Here is a 24,356-nt window from a genome sequence, read left to right as displayed (position 1 = left end):
TCGTATTTTAAAATCATCCAAAGCTTCTCTATTTACGCTTTTAAATGTATTCCGATTATTTTATCATGTTGTGTCCTAATTAATTATCGATTTATACTCTAACATGGCAGTTAGATGGATAATGAAAATATAAATATAGCACAAAAATGTGTGCTCTTATTCAAAGTTGTGAAATATTATAATACACGTTTCAATATGATTTAACATCGTGAAACTTGACTCGGTCGCCGCGATACAATGAGCAAGAAGAATGGACAAATCATAACCAACTTGTTGCAAAATCAATAACGCTGGAATATTAATGAATTGCAAAGCAAAAAGGAAGTATTGAAAAGTTAAATCCGTGAACGGTTTAATAACACGATATATACGGTGGCACAAAGGTGACATGTGTGTGTGTGTGTTTTTATTTATCTTGTGCGCACAAGATACTATGTCGTGGCCACGAGTTAATAAGTCATGACCACGAGTTAATAAGTCGTGGGCACGAGATAATTAATTCGTGGGAACGAGATACTATGTCGTGACCACGAGATACCGTGTGTGGCCACGAGTTACTAAGTCGTGGGCATGAGATAATAAAGTGGTGCGCACGGCATAATATGTCGTGGCGGCGAGTTACTAGGTCGTGGAAAAGAGATAATTAAGTCGTGGGCACGAGATAATTTACCAGACTACTGATTCATCAGATTACACTATATTTTTTTAAACTTAGAAAAATTTCTGTTTAAAGTTTTACATGCAACATTAATTTTTGAAAACACAGAAGATATTCACTGTAAACTTGATAAATGTCTTTCGGAACATATTAGAAATTCACCTTCCAATGCCCATAAATCAGACATTAATTTTGACTAAGTTATAGCCCTTTGTGCGGACAATTCTGTGATAGAATTGGTCAGTTTCTTCGTACAACGGCCTGTTAATGTTGTTTATACGATAACTTGAGCTGGTATTATAAGTCCTGGTTTACTTTATTTGGTAGAGACATTGTCCATGGACAGTAGATAGCCTATAAGGATGTTTGAGGTCGAAGTAACCATGACACTTCATGTAAAATCCGTGTCCGATTAATAATATAGAAGGTATAAGCCATGGTTTATATAACATGGAAAGAAAGATCATTGCACCTGACCTAAAATTTTTGAGGTCATCGGGTCACAATGGCGCTAAATGTTAAATCATTGACCAATCAATAACTTGTACAAATGACACTTTCACAAGCAGGCAAGCAGGTAAAGTAAGGGCATCCTTTTACTATAGCACATGTCTACTTAATTAGGAAAATCCACATAAATATTGTAATCTGATTGGTTGATAGTATTATATAGTATCTCGTGCGCACGAGTTAAATAAAAACACACAATGTCACCTTTGTACTACCGTAGATATACCTTTAATGACATGAAAACATTTAAATTTGTATTATTATATCTATCATAATTATAATCAAGTGTATTAAATAACTTTCAAACTTGTTTATGTCTAGTGTTACCTAACCTTAACCTTTGAAAACATAATTATTTACAAGGGTATTTCCAACATAGTTATTTTCAATTATGAATAGATTCAATCAATAAATGTGTTTCGTTTCCCATGGAAAAGGAAGTAAAATTTGTTCCCGGGATATTTATAATCAGAAATAAAAGGTGTGAATAAAGGAAAGAAACAAAATGGTTTGGAGGAAAATACATTTTACTGCTATATTAAGTATATCTGTAATACTTCATTTTACCTCAGGTAAGCCAAATATTTTTATTTCTTTCTTTTTTTTATTTATCATTGAAAACGATATACTGATTATTGCGTGGATAAGAATATCATAAAAATCGTAAGTAATGAACTTCTGCTATACTAAACCAGGTTTTTTTTCACTGTTTATCTAAACCAGAGACGTAGATAACAATAATCTCCATTGAAATATCAGTCTTGTCTATCAAAAAATGAAAAATGACGCTTTTTGTAGCAATTAAAACTTGTATTGATCCATTATACTTTACAGCATTTGAAAGTTAAACTTTTTATCTATTGCTGCATGTTATTATATTTGTAACTTTCTATGCCTTTGACTTAAAAAGACATAACAGAACAAACCCACTGACCCATTCATATGTATAGTTTAGTAATAAAAGTTATTGATTAGTTCTCTTCAAAACATGATATATCATTTATCTTAATGAGAACTGTAGGTGTTTTCACCTATAGCCGTAGACAGAAATTATATTATTTTACTGACTTCGATATGTGGTTGAAACATTTTACTTGCTACAACTTTTAAGTTATCTACGTCTCTGCCTAAACCATGTTTTTTTTCTTCTTCTTCTTTTTAAATACAATTCGTTTTGAAATCATTGCCCACAAAATTAAACAAATCGTTATTGTGTTGAAAGCGATACGTACTGTCTTTTGAATGGGTCGACTTAAGCGGGTAGAATAGGTCAGGGAGATATGTTCAGTGGAGTAGGGGATCGTGCTGTTTGAGCCGGTTTCTGACCTTTAAAATTCTGAAAGTATAGTAAAATATTGTAAGGATTTATATCATTCATTTAACCATTTATTTTAAAAGCATACTCAGTTAATACTCAGACAATATGTGACAGTCTGTCACAGGAGATATGAGTTTTTATTACTTCACTTTTTTCGTAATGTTAACTTCCCATAGGCCTCTGGGAGTTATTCTTACTGTTAATGCAAGTGTACCACGTGACCAAGAAATTTATAACCTGGTAACAGTACGTTTTAACAGTATAAAATCTGGTCACGTGGTCTATTTTCTAAATAATGAAAATAAAATTTTTTTTTATCGATTCGTTGTTATTTTCGAAGTGTACCACAATAGGGCATTAGTCAGATTTACTATGACCACCCATAAGATTTACTTGCTTGCACCTTGGAGTGCTTTTCGCGTATAAAATATCTTTTTGTTGAATACAGTAGTCGAAAAGAAAACATCGGTTTTCACCTGAAGTAATTGCAATGTGAATAATAATTAGTCAAACTGGAACATGCAGACGAGTAAAGGATTATTAAACAATTTTAATCAGTGAAACATTTCAAATATAATGGACAGACATAGGATATCATCCATCGTTATTTTGAAATTACATAGGTTTAAAACCGTGCGAAGAATATTCTGGATACAGAAGGATCAGATTTCACTGATCATAACCGTATAAATGGGTTCTAAATAAAACACAGCTTATTGAATTAACCTTAAGATCCTTTAAACCCCATTGTGTATTTCCAACGCAATTGTAATTTTCTGTTTACCATATTTCCGGTCCAATTTAAAGCTGCAGATGACCTCCAGATGAGCCAAAATATTTCAAGAAAATAAAACTTGAGAAAAATGTATTCAGGTTTTATGAAAAGTAAAAAGACTGAAGATAAAAGTAATAATTTCCATGTTATTTGCGATTGATGGCTAATTTTTCTGTAATTTTCACCATATTTCTACTGCGTTACTAACGCAGTAAGGGTTAACTTTGCATATTTTGACCTCTTTTTTTGTAATTTACATTGTTTGTAAGTGCCGTTTGAAATGTGCATATTATTTTCTCTGTCAGCTTAACAATATTTTACTTTTGAATACATTTTCAAACTTTTCATGAACATTAAGCAGGAATCTGGAGGCGTGCTGTCTTAACCATTTCCTATTCTGTAATTTTGAGATTTGAACACAGTTAGTCTTTATCCTTATTATGGAAAATTATAAGTATTGCGATTGCATATCCATCTTACGTCATTGAATAACGTTAACAATCTGCTTTCAATTTATTTATCAATATTCCAGCACAACTTTCTACGAATGAAGCATTACTTAACATGACAGAATGTAATTTAAAGTCTGACATCCAGTTAGACTGTGGACCGGGCTCAAAGATTGCTATAAATTCATTACATTACGCCTATAATGTTAACTGTGAGACAGCATGTTGTACATACGACACGTCGCACTGCTTTGTTGAAGCAGGGATAACCGACATTCAAGAGGTTACTCGTCTTTGTTCTGGAAAATCAGAATGCCAAGTCCCTATATCTACAGAAACAACAGACTTCACAACTTGTTTCCTGGGCGTTAATCCTATTTCATATGTTTATTTTGAGTATTACTGTATACCAAGTAAGTGTATTACTTAATGAAAATATAGTAAAGATTCTCATGTAGGACTTAATAATTATCTAAATTAATAACAAAGATTTTAATCTGTTATTCATTTTTACCATTATATCAATTCAACTAAATATGTAATAATTAATAATGACAGGCTTTCAATGATCTATTTTGCGGGGAAAAATCATTTCAAAAGTATATACAATAAACATGTCACAAATACTAATTTCGTTGTTCTTTATGGTTGCATCCAGGTGCACGAATAATGTCAGTATGTTCTAATGGACATCTGGAGGAGTCAGACGGCAAGCCCCTGTACCTAACCAGCGAGAATTATCCTGCTGTAACAACTGGAAGCACGTCCTGTTCATGTTCCCTTGAAGTGTTCTCCTGTACATCAGAAATAAATATGTATACAATTGATGCAGACTTATATTTAGATACGAATAATTGTGAGCAGAATCTGAATTTTCTCGACACAGACAATAATACCTTATCAACGATTGGTTGTGATGAACATTACAAAAACAACATAGAAAGTAGCTTGTTAAATACTCACTACGTAAAGATTGATTTCATCAACAACAGTACATCAAACCAACAAGGCTTATTTTTCGTCGGACTTGATGGTAAGCTTATTCTTCCTATACCAGTAAATATTTTCAACATTGTTATTAATCTAACGGGAAGGGGCACAATGTTTAATTATTTACGATATATACCGGTATTAATTGATAGGGAACTGTGTAAAATTCATGAGATATATCGAACCTGTTATAATCATATATAACACAACATTAACAAATTCAAGAGTACGAGTCAAAATGAAACTTACAAATCTATAATAAAGAGTTCAAGGATGTGATCTAAACTAATGTTAATAATATTGTAGAACCAATAATTATTGTTCGGAAAGATGTAAGGCGTGTATATAAGGCGGTATATGTGCTGCGTTCAACACCAAACATTATACAACTATTCTGAAAACGAACAATAAATACAGATACAAATGTACCTGTATTATAAACAGTCCGAACAAATTAAGTTTCCTGTATTATATGCATAAGATGTGGTTACATTTGACACTTTAAGGTAACACTAGAAAGGTTCAATCATTTTCAGGTATTCTAATGCAATGACTGTTTCAATATGCACAAAAACGTTTATCGGTTCTGCAGTAAAATAAAATACTCTTACTTTCTTCATAGTTTCTTTAGTTTTTGAATGACAGTTTTGTTCGACGATTGATGGCCGTAGCGATGGTTTTCAACAAACTATGGCTGTAAATAAACAAAATCCTATTAAATCTTTATGTAAATTTTTATATCAAAGCACAATATTACCTTTCATACTTGTTGGAACATGATGCTTGCATTATTATATTAATGCAATCATTGTTAATCCATGTTTGTGTGGGCATTGGCAGATAATAAGATTAATTTTACTAATCAGTTTGTTTGATTTATACATGTTTCATATTTGACCTTATTTTAGCTTCAGTTACGGGTGAGCGCTATAAGCTGACTTGCAGTTCCCAACCGGAAACATGGTGTGCAGGTATGTTAAATTGGTACTTCGTTTCGTATTTAAGAACCAAAATTGGCTTGTTATTTAATAATATACAACAAAGAAAAATATTGAACTTATTCAAACAAATAATGTCAATTCTATTTACTCGAAGTTAACAGAATTTTATTGTTGATTGCTATAATAATTTGTGACATATGATCACGTCCAAGTATCGACAATGGAAACATTACACTAAGCAATGAGAACGATGTTTCTTATGAAGCAACAGCCGAGGTCACTTGTGATTCAGGTTATAAAACAGATACACCAAATATAAGGTGTCAAGCTAATGGATCATGGCCGATTGCAAAGTGTACAGAAAAACGTAAGCCGATTGATAACAAATTATTTTCCCCGGTTTGTTTGTCTTATCTTTTCCTATATTATTGGCGTCCGCGCCGAAGCGCGGCGCCCCTTATGGAATGAAGTCAGATTTTGTGAAAGGGCGACAGCAACTTCTCGAGCCTTTTAGTCGGTTATAATAAAAGCCGATCATTCCGATCGGTATGAGGGTGCTATTAAAAATGAAATGTCGCGATATGTACAATGAATAGCGAACTGGAGAATTCCGCAATGCAAACATTTTCAATTGAAATAACCTTTTCCGTCTCTACGTGTTTTTTATTTATCATTTTGTAGTACACAGTGGGTCATTATGGTATGTTAAAATAGAATGATGAGTTGATGACCTTAACATTCCGAAAATCTATTTATAGATGGATGTACTCCTATCGGTAATTCCCGGTCTCTCCCGGTCTATTTTGACCGGGATTTACTAGTGACCGGCGAATAGTATCACCCGTTTATTGTCCGGTCTCTCCCGGTTTTGGAGTAGATGTTTGATATCGTTACAGAACAGAACAAATATTTTACAGATAAATAAGCTTTTTTTCCAAAATGAATGTTTGTCACTTAGTTTGGTTACAATAATTAATAAACATAGATCAACTCTCAAATTTATTGATTATTATTATACATAAACATACAATTCGAAAAAAAAACAACCAACAACAACAATAACAAGTTTCATTTTATATATATGCGATAAAAACAATAAATATGTATAATAATTGAGAAAAAAAGGTACATTTTTATGGTATTAATATGACACTATCAACTTTGAAACATTTTATTTAATTTGTTATTCGTGTTTAGTAAAGATGCCGAGGAATTATTTAAAGTAATACAAATTAGATTTTATGAATTATTCAATTGATTGATAATTTAGGAAAATGATAAATAAAAATACAAATGTACATGTACATGGTTTAAGAATAAACAATATTATATATTGAAAGATTAACCATAATGTACTGACTTTTTCCAGTTAAGTTTTGACTTATAATCGTCGGTCAATATGACAATTGAATTCTTAAAATTTATTTTACAATTTTAATAAAAAGAAAGAGTAGTAAACGTAAAAACTCAGTACTAAAATAGCACATAAAACACAAAAAATAAAGGAAAACAATATTCATAAAATCTGTATTTTTTATATTAAAATAGATATTACAATTATTAATTGTATAATAAACAATTATGCTCAACATGATCAACATGGTAATATAACCAGTGTCATATTTTTACTAAGTGTGAACAGATATCTAATGATTGTATACATGCATGTATATCCATTGCTATTAAAAATCACGATCATAAAGAAATAACAAGTAATATTCTAATCTCTAGCATGCCAATCAAAGTTCATAATGAACAATGTCTTTCGTCCGTTCATTCTGGTAAAAACCAATTAACCATTGAAAAGTTTATAAGAATATCTTGTCATCATATGTCTTCTAGTTCATCTTCACTTTCTGCATTTCTTGCTTGGACGCCCTTTGATGCTTTGCATCAATGCTTTTCTTGTATTACTTAGTTATTTCTGAGTTAGTAAATGGATCTGTAAGTATAGTTACTAAGAAAATAAAGTATACATTCATGTATATATAACTTATTTTGTACTGGTATGTGTTTACTTTTTATCTGGAATGACGTTACATGACATACTACTGTTCTATGTATAATATTTTATAGCTCCATGTTCAACTAATGAGTGGAGATGTGTCAATGGAGATTGTATATCCGATAGCTTAAAATGTGACAATCTTCCCGACTGCGATGACGAATCTGACGAACAGAGTTGTTCAGGTAAATACAAGATGTTTAATTAAATTTATTTCAATGACATATTTGATACAACTTCTCAAGTAAATTCATCGCAATGAAAGTATCCGATAAACAAACCTGTCCAATTCGTTGATTGTGACTTCCTGTTTATTTTACATCATAACTGTAATGTTGACTAATGTTTATCTTAACATATAGTTCTAATCATTTAAAACACGACAACAAACTGCCATGTTATTAATCATAAAGATTATGAATGGTTATGCAATTTTCTATATAGTAAAAATTATTTTACTTCAATCTGACACTGAAACCATTAATAACTGTAACATAGAAACCTCTTTTGTTACCATTTTGTAAAGTGAAACCTTAAATAACGTTTGATATTAAGCTAACTATTTAAGATCAAACATGTCTGGAAGGTCTGGAGGTCTGTTACCATTCTAATGGAAGCCATGTGTGTGTCGACAAAGGAACTGAGTGTGGTAAGTATATCATTTATCATTGGAATTATCTCTCAGTTTGGTTTACGGATTTATTGATGTAAAAAAATGAATTGTTACCTTAGTTGAAAGTCCATATTATTCTCAAAAACATCATATTGTCATATGATTTGGCATTATCATAATTTTATGTCTTGATATTTATCCAAATGCCTTTCTGAAGAACGTCAATTAATATTTTGGATGGATGTCAAAATGCTAATTTAACCAGGGAAAGTGTCCGGGTCTGTCTTAAATTTATTTATTTCTCCTGGATCATAATTTATTGTCACTTTCCAAGGCCAATAATTTTGACACGGATTTTGACTCAATAATTGCCCTTTTTGAAAATTCTTGATAATTTCAGTTGAAGATTTGCATATATCACACTGTATAAATCGTATGTAAAATGGTCTGACATATGGTAGGTTTAACAGTTAATTTAAATACTTTGGTGATAAATCCTAGTTCATTCAGGCTCTTGTTTTACTATCAACCTGTCAACCACGCAGAATAGTCGGGAGCACTGAGAGTTATTGCTAAACTTATTCAGTTTTTATTAAACTTACTCCAGTTATTATTTAACTTACTTCAGTTAGTAATAAAATTACTCCAGTTATTATTTAACTTACTTCAGTTAGTAATAAAATTACTCCTGTTATTATTAAAATTACCCCAGTTGTTATTAAACTTATTTAGATGTTATTAAACTTACTCCAGTTATAATTTAACTTATTTCAGTTATCATTTAGATTACTTCATTACTGAATAAACGAATTTATTATATGATCTAAATATAGTTGTAATCTCATTGGTCCAAACGGTAGTCAACAGAACTTTGTTGCACTTATACATTATCCCTCATGTACAGACTCAATCAAATCGAGTCTGCAATTCTTATGTTATTTTGTTGTGATTGATGCTTCCGAGGGATCACTTTGTTTCCAGTATTTTTATAACATCATATTCACTGGGTTAAGTATCATATTCACTGTCTGAATTGGATTTTCCCAGTCTAAAAATAGATTGAGACGCATATTCAATGATCATAAACCGTAGACTGTTGATTACGCGTGTTAATTAAAAAATAATTGTTGTGTTTTTGTTCTTTTTGGCATATTTCTCGATTACAATATCATTAATTTACAATTATACTTTAAGGCTACACCGCAAAGATGAGTATGCACTTGAATTATTTTTGTATGCGCAGCGTTCGCAAAGTCGTTGCACGCCTAACACGTGCGTCTTTTTTCCCGCGCTTCAACGAGGCAAAATTTGTGCATGTATATAAGGTTGTACTTTTTGTGATTTTTTTATTATGTCTTAGCCTATTCATATAATAAAACAATTATTGACTAGTGAGCCGTTGAATATGATGTGATATTCACCGGCAGAAAGTCATATTGACCTCGGCTACCGCCTCGGTCAATATGTCATCTGTTGGTGAATATCACATCATATTCAATGGCTCACTAGTCAATAAATGTATAATATATTCACCTGTGGGAATTTAAATGTGCATTACTTGCAAGACTGTAAAATAACCCGGTAACATCTACCTGACTCTTTTTAACGAAATTTGTTCCATTGTGCAGTTAAAATAATGTGTTTTTAGGTTGTGGTACTGTACCATCAATTGAAAATGGAATTGTTTCACTTGATGGGAATTCATCATTTGGGTCTGTAGCTGATGTGACGTGCAATGAAGGATATGCTCCGAGTAGTGCAAACATTATTTGTTTAATGACTGGTTCATGGGAGACGGTCTCTTGTTCAGCTAAAGGTAATTCCGAAAAATAAACAAGACAATTGTGAATGATATAAATATATACATTGTAATATATTAATGATTATTTAACATCTAGAAACAGATTAATTACATAGTATATTTAAGACAAATGTTATCTTATTCATTCAGAAACATAGAAAAAAATTACGCACATTTCATAAAAACAGCTCGCAAAGAGCTGTGTCTATCTCATTAAACATACACGCTTCATCTTCCAACAGAATATCATCCTCTACGTATACATAATTTCAAAATTTTCACATGCATGTATTACAGTCAATGTTTAGGATAAAGTTAAATTCTTTATAGTGCTTCAGGAATATAGTTCCATATTTATAATTACTATGGATTCATTTATCTTCGTATGTGTTTTCATTTAGATAAATTATGTCCCGCTTATACTTATAATAAATGTGTTATTAAGAACACATGGTTTATCTACTTTGTCTCAAATTTTCACAAAGCTTCCTTAAGATCATTCAAATTTGATAATAACTTCTATTTTATTCCGAAAGTTGAATTATTATAGAATAGTTTTAAAAATCAACATGATTGTGAGTTCTGAGCTTCCGACAGTTTCAACATTTTCTTTCCGATTCAGTCCAAAACACTCAAGCTTTGTAACCCAAATGTACTTGAGTTTATAAGAAATCTCTTTAATTTAATATAATCTGCTATGTGCTGGCTTTTTTTTCTCAAGTTTTAAGTCCTATTTGGCTCGCGACTTCATTAACTGATTCTGATCTGGTTTTATTAAAACTATACAACATTACTGAATAAGCTGTCACACCTCTAAACAAAGATAAAGTACATAATAAAGAAGTTGAATGAATTAATCTAGATTGTGGACCACTACCAATACTAAATGTTGGACAATACAAACTTGTAAATGGAACTAGCACAGTGTTTGGATCTATAGCGAATGTCATATGTGACACTGGGTATACTTCTGATAAGCCAGTCATCCGCATAATGGGAAACTGCTGTCTGCTCAATTGAGTTCAAATCGATATCGGCCTTCGTGATTATATTACTACGCATTTGAACTCAAACCGTGCATTATTCTACAATAATGCACTCAGAATTGATATCCATTTCCTAATTTTACAACGACAGTCACTATGTAAAAAAGCGTGATAGACCGTAGTAAAACATGTTAAACGGTATGCAAAGGTATAGTACTTAGTAGCCGTTTCAAAACTTGAAAGTGGTCTGTTATGGAACGGTATGTTTTATCATGCTGTGCTCCATTCTATCACGATTGTTCGCTGCAAGTCAAGATAGGTGTTTTTTTTTTGTTTTCGATAGCCGTATGTAAAGTTGCTTCTGCTACGTTTTCACTTTATTCTATGCGGCAATGGATATTTGCGTTTTGTTTTGTGCGAGTTTGGCCTTTTTGTTTCCCCATACAATTTTGTCAAATTGTTCAAAGTTTACTAGCGGTTTACACGATACCCTCGCTGTGGAACTTAGGCCACAATTTACCAGCTATGTATGACGTTTCCAGGTTCAATGCGAATGTTGAAAAAACTCATAGGATGTGTTATTTCTGGGATTTTCGAATCCATAATTACCCACTCCTCCCCCCCCCCCCCCGAAAAAAATGACTCGTTCTAGTGAGACTGTTTCTTGTGTAGCTAAAGGTAATTCTGTGAAATAGAAAAGAGATAAATTATTCAATAGAACAAAATGATGTATCTTTTAAATGAAATTAATACTAGTCTATTCAAATAAATTGTCGTCTGTTCACTCAACTAAAACCTTATTTATTATCTATGCCTCTTTGATAAATTCAAACTTTGCTGTGACCACACGATCAATAATATTTTGACACAGCCATAGCATATCTAATGACCATCAGTTAAGTTTTTTTTAAACTGTATTTATTTCAAACTGATAAAATTATTATATAGGGACAATGTTGTTTTGACTAAAATCAGACATTACCAAGTGATTATGGCGACATGTAATTTTTAATGCTGACCTTATATTTGTTTGTTTTTTCTCTGATAGGAACAACACCAGCACATCGTCCAACGAAGAAAAAGGACCCTGGAGTTGATATAAGCATCATCATAGTCGTAGTAGTTCTGTGTATAATATTTCTACTCCAGCTTCTACTTATGTGTTATCTACAATGTAAAATACATAATATAAGAAGATCTGCAAGTAATTACATTGTTATTGCTATAAAAAAGTATATATATATATAGTTGACCACCATCCTGTATCTTGTAACGTTAAGAGTTTTTGATGTATCATTTTTCCCAATATTTCAGTCACATCATTTGCTATTTGATTATTGTTTTGAAACACTGTTACAATTTTATATGAAACACATGTTGTAAACGAATTTATTTATTAAATATATGTGGTTAATAATGTTTATAGATTATTTCTGTATATTTATGTTTAGTATCCGATAAATTTGAAACACTTTCTATGGCAGTTTACATATTTGGCGGAGGTATCTTGTTACAGACTTAAAACATCTGATTACAGCTCCCGATAAGTCTGAGGTCAGTAAGCGGATATTGATGACTATATTAGGAAGTATTCCAGTGCTCGGACTTATACCAATCTATATGGCATGGGCGGTTTTTTACAGAGATGTTTACAAAGGTAAGATAAGGTGAATGCATGTACTCAAAATAGACAGCGTTTTTACAGTTCTGTGTATATTTATACGAGATACCAGAATTTGAATTTAACCAAGGCGTCTAACTTAAAATCTTCGATTTGTGCAATTATGAAAATAAAAAAGAGAAGACCATTTTTATTTCATGTAAATGTTTTTCCCCTTTTTTTAATCTTTTCCTGCTTGTTATTTACATTAAATTTGTCAATTTAGATACATTGTAGTTTATTGCAATTTAATTTTTAAACAAGGTAGACATGACTGTTTTTTAGGCGAGATATATCGAATATCAAGTTTAAATATTGATATTACAGTGTTGTTTGTGTCGTGTGGAGTCGCCCCGTACATCCTTAAAGATTGTTCAGCACGACATTATTGTTGTGCTTGTGGTAATTAGTTCTATCAATTCGGCTATTTTCTTTTTGGGTGGTTCAGTATTCCTCACTTGAATACTGTTGAATCACCTTTAGGATATGTGGTCTTCTTTTTAAATTTGGCACACGCATTTTTTACTTGGGGACCATACGTCGCTTTTCATGGAATGGCACTCAGGTGTCACATTGAAGATTCCATGATAACCGCCAAATGAACACATCTGCGGATGTTTCTAAATTCAAAATTGTACCAGTTCATGTTAAATGTTGAATTTTGCTGAAGCCGGTGCTAGGGGGCGTGGACGGTAGTTTGCACTTAACAGTACCGTCCATGAACAGGCTCAATCAAACCGAGCCTGCAACGTTTTCACTTGTGCCGTGTTGGGCTTTCTTTAGGAATTCTTATTTTTAATATTTTATAAGAATACTTCACATTTATTATCATTATATCTTTTTTTTACCATAATGGTACTGGTCACCTTGTAAATTACTGAATGTTATTTCCTGCAAATAATTTCAGTCAAACAGAATAAGCAAACGGAAGAAGGGAGTCAGAAGGACAGTAAAGGTGCTTCTAATCCTACGTATGATAACATGCCTATGAATAACAACACAGGTGATCATGGCGCACATACTGAAGTTAGTGGAATCGAGCTAGAATACAAGACACCTGAAAAAAACATACATGTAGAACATGGTGCACTGAAGAAAGGACACAATAATAATGACGCTGGAAAAATTCATTCTGAATCTACACAAACTATTAACTCCGAAACAATGCATGATGGGTAATCTTATTGCATCTTATGTGTGTTGTTTCTTTGATTTGGATGATTTATTGTAATTTAACATTTCTTGATCAGAAATTCAACGTAAACAAAATCTTAACATCCTTAATGAATTTGAAATAACTTTCATTACATATCTATTCGTTATATCATTGCCTGCACATTTAATCTAGTAGCCAAGGACAATTTCTTTCGACCGTCATGAAGAACTTTAAATATGACCGATATTCAACCATCTATTATATTCTTTTATTTCCCCCAATAAGAATTCACAATTTCAGCATTACAACTTCACGAATTTGAACTCGTCAATTCTCGAAGTTGAAATCATGAGGTTCATCATGTTGAAATTGTGAATTCGTGAAGTTGAAATAAAAAATTTATGAAGTTGAAATCTTGAATTGATGTAGTTGAAATCTTGAATCCTATATGTTGAAATCGTGATTCATGAAGTTAATATTGTGTATTTGAGAAGCTGAAATTATGAATTCATTAAGATGAAATTGTGAATTCGTGAATTGAAGAAGTTAAAATGTCACCGGCAGTAGATGTCTAGAATGAAAGTATGCTCGACAAAGAATAAGTAATGAGCATTTACGATTTTTTATATCACTTTCAAGTTGGTTATCAATCAATTAATTGATAAACGAAACATTAATGAAAGACACCAAAATAAATTATAACTAATTCATTACAAGAAATTAAGTATAAAAATATTTCTTTAAAATAAATTTTCTTTTAATTAATAATACGAAAATCATTCTAAAGCACATACACATTTTTAAGTTTAACTATTGTTTTTATTAACTTCTTCCTGTTTGTAGTTGATACGCATCCACTTCAATTCTGTTTATATGTGTATATTAAACACTTATTAGATAATAAACACTATTTCTATATTGTTATAAATGATACCTCGAGATATTGTACGGTGGTGTTGAATGAAAGATTGTCAGGTATGCACAAGATGCTGTCATAAAAACTGTATATATGTCTTAATCAGATATCTACATGTGCGTTCTTTCCTAACCTTCTGTTAACATGCCCTCTGATAATATTTACAATTATATTCACCCATAATCTTACAAGCGACATTTAAAATGTAATGAGCAAACATGTTACATCTTTTCATAAACATGCAATGAGCACAGTTCAATTATGTTAAATTCTTCTATAAACATGTAATAACTGATCCTGTTATAGCCCTTCATAAACATGTGAACTCCAAACCTCAGTTATTTTGTTCAAATCTTCCACTACATGTTGCATTTCTATCAAAATGATCAATTAATAAAAGACGTTTCTGTGTAAGACTTCCATGGATGATTTTTTCCGTTTCCATTTCTATAAATATTTTCCGTACATTTCACAATTCCTGCCAAAATCATTCGTGAATTTGCTATAATAATCAAGAGTTTTATAAAACATTTTAATAAGCAGTTTTCCATAGTTATGTCATTTTCCATAAATTATTTAATGTCTTTTATTTTATTCTATAGAAGTATTTCATTTACATCTTTGGTCCCGTAACACAAAAAAAAACAACAAAAAACATTAAACTGTTTCATTTATATTATAAAGTATTTCATTAGCATGCTTAAACCCTTCTATTTACATGTTTTGTAATGTCAAGTAGTCAATCAAGCTGTTATATCCTTTCAATGTTTTCCATAAGCATTTCTAATACCTGTATTCCATCCCGTTTAAGTTTTCATTGAAATTATTCATCCGGTCCAAGTATTCAATTAACATGTTTTTTCTGTTAAATATCATCCATTAACATGTATTACCCTGTAAAAGTCTTACATAAACAAATATTATGTGAAAATCGTCCATTAATACGTTTCATTCTGTTGAAGTATTCCTTTTCCATTATTTTTCCGTTAAGTCTTTTTTTGTCATAATTAATTATGTTTTGGTCTTCATTTATCATGTTTATCCTGTTGGAGTGTTTAATTAACATGTTTAAGAATTAAAAGTCTCTTTTCTTTCATGTTCAAGTATTTTTATCAACATGTTTTTAAGTCATTAATTAACACGTTTTATCATGTTTAACTGTTTAATTAACATTATATTCCCTTAACAGTGTTTCCGTAATATCTTCTATTGTTTTGTCTTGCGTTAACATGCTTATCAGGTTTAAATATTCAATTATTACGATAATCCTGTAAATTTATATAATTTACATTATGTATCATGTTAAAATCTTCCATTAACATGTTTTATACTTTGGAAGTCTTTAAAAAAATTAAATATTTCATTTACATGTATTCCTTATGATAAAAGACCTTAATTAAGATAATTTCCATTAACATATTTATTTTATCAAGTTTAAGTTTTCAAATAACTTAATCTTACGTTTATCCTGGTGTTATCCTATCTATGTATTAAATAAACATATTTTATCAAATTATTTTCCATTAACATGTGTTATCAAATTAACGTTTTTCATTAACATGTTTTTCTTTTCTATGTCTTTTATTCAGTTATTTATTGCATTGTTTTTATTTAAATTATTTGTTCTGTTGAAATATTATATTAATTAAAGTATTTTACCACGTTAAAGTATTGCATGAACGTGATTTGTCCTGTTGAAATATTCTATTAATTGATGTACTTGATCATTTTAAAGTATTGCATTAACATGACTTGTCCTGTTGAAATATTCCATTAATTAAAGGCTTCAATTAAAATGTTTGATTAATGCTTAAGTACATTAAAATGTTAATTTTCTCTTTAACTTTTGAAAAAACTATGAGTAAATTATTTCGTTATCTTTTTCTGACATCATTTTGGAGAATGTTTCCAATAAATTTCTTCTTTTGTTTCATTTTTGATTATTTTGATTTGTTAACTACACCTTTTCATAAAGAAGTTTCAGGATATTTTAGGCGCGTAAGCTGATTATATATGTTGTGTCACTTACATGATACTAAAAATATCTTTATAAATATTCATTAAGTTCGTGTGATGTTTTAGATGCTAAAATAATTGTACAGTGATTTGATAGATGCATTTCTCAATGTACATTCTTGTTTTTGATTGTTTGTTGGTTTCAGACATCAGCACGGGGAACATGGAGTAACCATGAATCGCGGAATATCGGCCTTATTTACTAATGATGATATGGCTCTGGGACCAGAAAGAAATAGACAGCTTTCCCCTATACCGCAACATCCATAGGAACATAACCATGACGACCATTATCATCATCATCACGTACGTATATGTAGATTATTTCATGAACCGTTTTAACTTTAGTATGTTAGAATCACCCATCTTAATTAAATACCTATGTTTGCATGGATTTTAGATCTCAGACAATTCATTCGCTGGATGATGCTTAAGTGATTGCACATACTCATCAAAATATTTACACTTTACAGCAGTTTGGTTTCTTAGCCCAGCCTTCTACTGTTACCATGTTTTGACAAGCTTCTATAGATTCTTTGTTACAGATTATGTGTAACAGTAGCAAGAAGTCATTCCAGTCAAAGCAAAAAAAATGTTATATTTTACTCACTATCCATTTATATCTATAACATTAATAATATCTGGCATATGTTGCGGTTCAGATGGGAATATCAATCCCAAGGGGAGGACCCCGCCCAATGGTCGGTAACGAGACTTGCCGAGTAACCACCCATTGGCAGGTTTCCGAGTGTCAGATAATCCACCTAGAACACTCCCAGGATCTAGCTATAGCAGTTGACAGTATCTATTCCATCATAATTCCTTATGCTTAACCTCTAATAGGTCAGAATTTCTCCTTCAATGTGTGTATTTTCAGCTTCCCTTTTCAGAGAATATGGGGGCGGTTGAGAGGCAATTCAATAGCACTATCCTGTGTCAGTGTCTGGCCTCCGTCGCCGAGTTCTTTAGGTCTCCAACTTCTTTTCATATGCTTATCACCACTGTGTGTTTGAATCTCTCAAGGGACGTTTAGAAGAAGTATCAAAATATCGTTATCCATGGAAGTTAAACAAATTGTTGCTTTTGTAAGAAAAAAAATGTTTGAAGTAATTTTTAACAAATTAACTTGAAATCATAGTCAATTTTTCATGGGCATGATTGTTTTGCCAGTTAACCTGTCGGCTTTATTGACAGCGTCATGTGTTTTCTCGAAATCAAGAAAATTACCTACTCAATATTGGATTACTAGAAACCACATTGCTTTGAAAATTATGAAAGCTAAATACCATGTATTGAGCATTATTGGTCGTTTAAAAAGAAGACAAGATAAGCTGTAGCATGATTCATTGACACTAGATGTGAATTACATGTATAAAGTTAACATATTTGATTTCTTTGGAGATTTTATTGTATTTCCATTTTCCAAACATTACATTTGTAAGACTAGTGTTCCACCACTAATCAGTCATGATGCTATGAAATAGCTATATCAAAGTACTAGCATTGGAAGTATGATATGAGAAATCATATGCTGCACATGTAAGAAATCAGCGCAAAATACATGTATATAATCTTAGAAACTTGCTTAATTATTTTGCTGTGTTTAATAGATTTTCTTTGGGGATTCTGTATTTATCTATTTAATAGACTATACACAATACATTGATTGCAATCATGCTTTATTCCCTGGGCATTGAGAACTTAGTAGATTGTGTCTTTTTCACATGTGCTTCAAGGCTCTTGCAGGGTTTAACCTTTGATTTATTTCATAAAGTCCCTGTAACATATCTTCTTTTGTGTTTCTTCATCTTGAAATAAATGAGTGAACACATCCAACTCACCAGTTTGACTAGAGGTTTCTTGAACCTGATCTCCAGACTCTATATTAAGCACTTCATATGATACTTTCTCTTGAACAATGTCATCTTCAGCGAGCGATTGGTTTAAATAATTCTTCAAGTTTTGAACGACTCTAGCTAGATTTGTGTGTTGCGAATGGATTTTTAGCTGGTATAACTATTAATAGATTATCACTGTTAAATGTGTCACTGTTCACTTGTGTACTGCTTGCATATGAATGTTCAGAACATGTCATTTGCTTGCATGGCTTCCTTAATGAGCTGGATAGTTGAACTTCCAGACCGGGCAGTTTCTGTCTCTAGGAATGGGTTTGATGGCCCGGCTATTGCTTGTGGCTTTTTCAAAGAAGGGGACAAACATTTTTCTGAAGTTGAAAGATCCTCTGGCCTTGGACTACCCGCCACAAGATTAAATTCGAGTTCTGCTTCTTCCATTTTACTTGAACCTGGAGAAGGACTTTTTAAAGTGTCTCTTAGCATGTTAACCTGGTCTGAAATTGTCTGATCAAAGTTACTGGGTTGTTTAGAGATATTATCGTCTGCAACTGACTGGCTGCTACACACTGAGCCTTGTCTTGGGCTCGGTTGTTTAGCTCTTGTAGGTGTTAGCGAATCAACCGGCAAGGGAAATAAATGACTTGACATTGGAACAGAGCTATTTATATGAATCTGAGAGAATTGAATGTGAAGAGATAGCTCCTGCTTAAAGAATATTTTGATCTAAGTAAACGGAATTACCATCCATTTGCCGATATGACGAGTTTCGTTCAAAATGTTCTGAAGTAGACAGTGAATGAGTGAAACTCATAGAACCGGATATTATTAGGTTGTGAGCAGGCCATGTTCGCCGAAGATTTCACTTTCGTTTGATCTGAAAGATGCCTCCCCAGGTCATGTCTGTCTCTTGTATGACGATGATGACGGTATTGTTCTGATGGAGGAGGGATCTTTGGTATCTGGAATTAAGAGCAAGGGGTAGTAAACAATTATATTTTACTTCTTTTTCATGATTTAACCCTGGATCTTGTTCTGCACTGGTTGCACGGGTATTTTAGGAGGCAAAGATTTAAATCCCTCATTTTCAAGCAGCAACTACAGAATTATCAAATTTCTTCAATCTTGTGATAATAGTAGCGGAATGAAGTCATTTCACTTTTCTCAGTGCCAGATAGAAATATTAGTTTTCACTATTTCTTTTCAAACTATAATTATTAACTATAATTATTATATAAATATGCAAGAAGATGAATCTCACACTGACTGTCGCCAAAGGCTCTTGGGTTTCTGTTAAGTATGACCAATTGATTACTCCAATAAACAGTTATATTTGTACCAGCAAGCCAAACATTTCACTCTGTGTAGTTCTACTATGAGTTATGTTGTTATTCTTATCTATAACGGAAGGAATTTATAACTTGTCTGTTTACAGACTGTGTTTGTTTGCTTTTGATTTTAAGTCACTATGACAATTTGAAAGGTCATATGGCGACATCAAGCTTTACAAGTTCAGGAAGACCTTAACTATTCACCACTCACCCCTGTTATTGTTTTAGATAATATGGAATATCTTACTAAGGAAAGAAAATTTCCATTTTTTTTCAAGAGCGCAATGTTTGATATGCTTAGAAGAATAAAGTGTGTGCTATACTGCTTGGATTTAGTTTGCTAGTGATATGCTTTAACCATCTGAAAAAGCTGTTGTATTATTCTATTATTCCTTCAAATTTCTGTACCTGTATATCACGTACTAAATACCTGTATATTTATTTTATGCTAGATTATGTTTAATTCTAACATCACATGAATATTTCATTCTTAATTATGATTCCTACAAATATTTCAGCCTCCATCTATCATTACCTGAATAACACATCGTGCTGACTGGAGTAGAGATCATCGTCTGTACAGCTGCATTTACTGAGACTATGTGCACGGTTTTCACGATTTTTTCATCTCCACAAATGGTACGGTACCTCCGCTATCTGTACGGAATACACTACTCGGGCCATATTGACTGGAGGCTTGTAAAGTGATTTCAGTAAGGGCACCTAGACCATATGTTCCTTTAGATGTACGATGAGCCCATGGGATTAGAAACAGTATAACGGACCCCAGCACGATTGGTATTCCAGCACAATGAAACGCTATGTTGTACGAACCTGTTAAATCGTATAGAGCCCCTGCAAAAATAAAAACCGTTGCTTCAAACATAGCAACTGTGCTTATCATTTGTTGGCAGTATATGAATTGGAGAACAATATGAAATAAATAAAAAAAGATACTTGTGCAACAAACAAATGAACTACATTTGTAGTATATTATACTTTTTGTTTTTTGTTTATGTAAAAGTTAAAATTCATAAAACAGTACATAAACATATGCTTGCGTGTCGGTAAATTTCATTTCATTTCATAAGTTGCAAGAAAACATATATTATATATGACTGTTTATATTCTGTGATATCATACTGCTTGTATTTTGATATATTGAAATAAATGATATGAATTGACAGCCTTTATCGAGCCATGAGTCCTTGGTTGAATGCCGGTATATGAGGGTATAGACAGTATACCTGGTGAAATTCGCAAGCTCGTGCGATCAAATTAAGTCTAAGACCGAAAACAAGTTTCCAGCTATCAAAGTTATAGAAGTTCTTCACATGAAGAACCTTCGTTTATATTTTTATTATTGTTTAATGTATTTCAGCAATCTACTGAAAAGCATGTAACTTATACTGGATATTTATAAGAATTTGTACAGTTGTGCACACTATTTATGTCTTAACGTGATTAGCTTTTGACATCAGTATAGAACCAGGCCAGACTGTAAATCTGAGCATTCAGACTTGGCACTTTTCTGCATATTACTTTATATTGAAATTAATCATTTTAGCTTTGAATGAATTGTTCCAATTAAATTCACAACTTCCTTAGGTTATGGGTAAAGCGTTTACCTGCAACTGGAGGGCCCAGTGTAAATGTAATCGAGCATGTCCCTATGAGGAATCCCTAAGCTACTACACAGTTTTCTATTCCTATCAGTGATGCGGTCATAATTGGTAGAAGTACCACAAAACATCCATCAACAAGCCCTACCGTTATAACGTATAAAACTATTCCTGGAAAGTGAAATGTTATACGTCATATTAAAAACAGCATTTTGCTGAAACAGTATGCACCAGTCAATTTCACAGTGAAAATAGTGGAAACTAGTGACTATTAAATTTTCAAACCTCAGGTAAAAACTACGTTCTGGGACAGGAAGAAACTATATATCCGCAAAACGATGTGGACAAACCACGGTCATTTTGGCACCAAGACGGCAGTGCATTGTCCCGGCAAAGAAAAGACAGATGAAACGCCAAAACAAGGATCATTCCCCATCCACTCTTCTTTGTTTATTCTTCCCCAAGGGTGGCGGCTTGACTGATGCTTTACAATATAAGCAATACGAAACATATAACAATAATGTTAAGTGTGATTTTCGTTAATTTTTTAGACTATACGAAGGATACAGACAGTAGAAACAACTGCTAAGAACCCTATAGTTTTTTAGTAATGTTTTGAATAACTTTGATACTAATTTTAGTGAGAATAGATGGGAATCAGACTTACAGTCCATTGGAATTTTGAAATACACACATCCATTTACTTACGTATATGAACCTTTCAGTTCTAAGAGCTAAGACCTAAGTTCTAAGATCTAAGTTCCAAGATCTAACATCTAAGTTTTAACTTCTGATTCAAAACTGCCTCAATAGGCTTACGTAGTTTCTTAATACTATTGTGAAAGAACTTTTTGCAAAGGATGGATTCTAAAATATTTTAAATCCATATCAATGGTAGGAAACTACGTCATCGCGGACATGTTGAGTGCTTTTTATCGACTAATAAGAATATCAAAAAAAAAACTGTAGCGCACCAATACATGATGTAATTTTTAAAAACAAAACGTTCTTCTTTAAGCCTGAAAATGGATAAATTTTGTTTGGGAGTCCCAATGGGAGCATTTAGGAGAAAATTTTAGGACTAAACTAGGCATGCAGTAAAAAAATTTTAACATCAGTACCAACATATACTTATACATAACCCTTTAACTCGACGTCTGTGATATAGCAAAAACAAGCAAACGTAAGTACAATTATCTAGGTACATGTATTTCCCTTTTTAAGCTTGACGATTAATGCATGTATTACCGAACTTTATAAATTCTTGCTTAGTTTTTCGGTAATGATATTGTCTTTATTTGGTGCATCTGTTAACCATCAGTTTTAGGCATTGACCAAGGCGAGGTAACTTTGATATTAACAAAGTTACTACCAAACATTTGTTACTTTTCGTAGACATTGCACTCATTGTTTAAGATTCCATTCATATGTAGAGCATTTTTAATCTTCGTGTCAATGGTTTCAAAATATGAAATTATATCCCGCTTAATTGATAATGTTATCTAAGTGATATTGACATCACAAGAAAGGCTCAAGTTAAAATATATTGGTTGGGTTTAATCACCGTAGGGAACGTGTTACAGTATCGCGTTTTCCAGTTACAGTATAGAATTTTAAAGATGGAGGATTATTTGTTGGGAGGACAGGTAGGCGATTTTTATTCCGGTCCATACTACAAGTCGTTTAGTTTCTAAAAGATGTTTTTGTGCTTTGCTTGTAAGAAACAGAATCCGGTATCTAGTCATATATTTCTTCAGACCCTGCGCCGCAGATTTATCGCTATATTGTCTCGTAGATATGCAGATTTGACTGTTTGAAAATTTGAATCGAGAGACCAACGCATTTTTCTCCAATTTCGACATTATTTATGCATGCCTAGAAAAAGTAAATCTGCAAAACGTTAGTCCTTAATGTTAGGAAACGTTTATAAAAGTAAATGACCAGTTGAACCTATTTTCCTGTTCGTTAAATGCGTTTGAAAAAATAAACAATGTTACAGTATAGAGCGAGTTGATTTGTGCAGGGCTACAGCATAGACCTAGCGATTTGTATCCAATTTTGTTACAGTTTATACCCAGATTTCGGTTACAGTTTAGACTTCGATATTTTCTAAATATATTAGGTAAAATGTATGAATGTTACATAGACTTTTAAATCTCTGTGAGCTTATTGGCCCGATGGTTATTCGTCCGTCTGTCGTACATATGTGTGTGCAATCTCATCCGCTCAGTAACTACTTGACTAAATATGATGAAATTTACATGACTTTCTACCCATTAAGTTGTTCAAATGGTTTCGGTTGCAATCGGGGATACGAAAACCCATAACATTGATTTTGAAAAAAAGGCTATGTTTAAAGACCCTTTTCATCTCGAACCAAAAGCATTCAAATCAAATCCATGATCATGGCGTCATTTCGAATGCTTCTTTGTTGAAGTTACGATTATTTTGTCATTATTAAATTAAAAGTCGTTTTTTATTTATTTCAGACATCCTGTATAGCAGTTTTCATGTTTTCTGAAAAAGAAAATAATATTGAAAGTTATAGAGTATAAATTAAGGTCAGACAATTACAATATATTCTCTAGTGAGCCTGATGGAGGTACATAATAGTCGGGATAAGGCGGTCGACTTCAAATCATCTTTCATTTACTGCTGTAGTTGAAATCCAATCGTTGGGATTCTGTTTTTCTCCATTTAATTGTCACATCCGTGTTATTTGTGCCGTGTGGCGGCTGTACAAAGTCTCCCCGTAC

The 24,356-nt window shown here is 32.2% G+C and overlaps 1 protein-coding gene across 1 annotated transcript; it reads left to right on the top strand.

The window, feature by feature from the left end:
- Nucleotides 1-1,493: 1,493 nt before the first annotated feature.
- On the top strand, nt 1,494-21,164 carry LOC132745390 (uncharacterized). The gene is made up of 13 exons (XM_060734304.1): nt 1,494-1,740; nt 3,794-4,123; nt 4,369-4,743; nt 5,609-5,720; nt 5,854-6,008; nt 7,718-7,831; nt 8,215-8,295; nt 9,908-10,075; nt 12,095-12,250; nt 12,584-12,703; nt 13,614-13,881; nt 16,941-17,100; nt 20,497-21,164. Exons 1-12 carry the CDS (start codon nt 1,674-1,676, stop codon nt 17,062-17,064), a joined length of 2,070 nt encoding a protein of 689 aa, XP_060590287.1. The 5' UTR covers nt 1,494-1,673; the 3' UTR covers nt 17,065-17,100; nt 20,497-21,164.
- The last annotated feature ends 3,192 nt before the right edge of the window (nt 21,165-24,356 follow it).

The sequence above is a fragment of the Ruditapes philippinarum genome, unplaced genomic scaffold (assembly GCF_026571515.1).
Source record: "Ruditapes philippinarum isolate M1 unplaced genomic scaffold, ASM2657151v2 ctg2400_1_1_1_1, whole genome shotgun sequence".
NCBI classification, from domain to species: Eukaryota; Metazoa; Mollusca; class Bivalvia; order Venerida; family Veneridae; genus Ruditapes; species Ruditapes philippinarum.
This window is presented reverse-complemented; position numbering and strand designations above follow the sequence as displayed.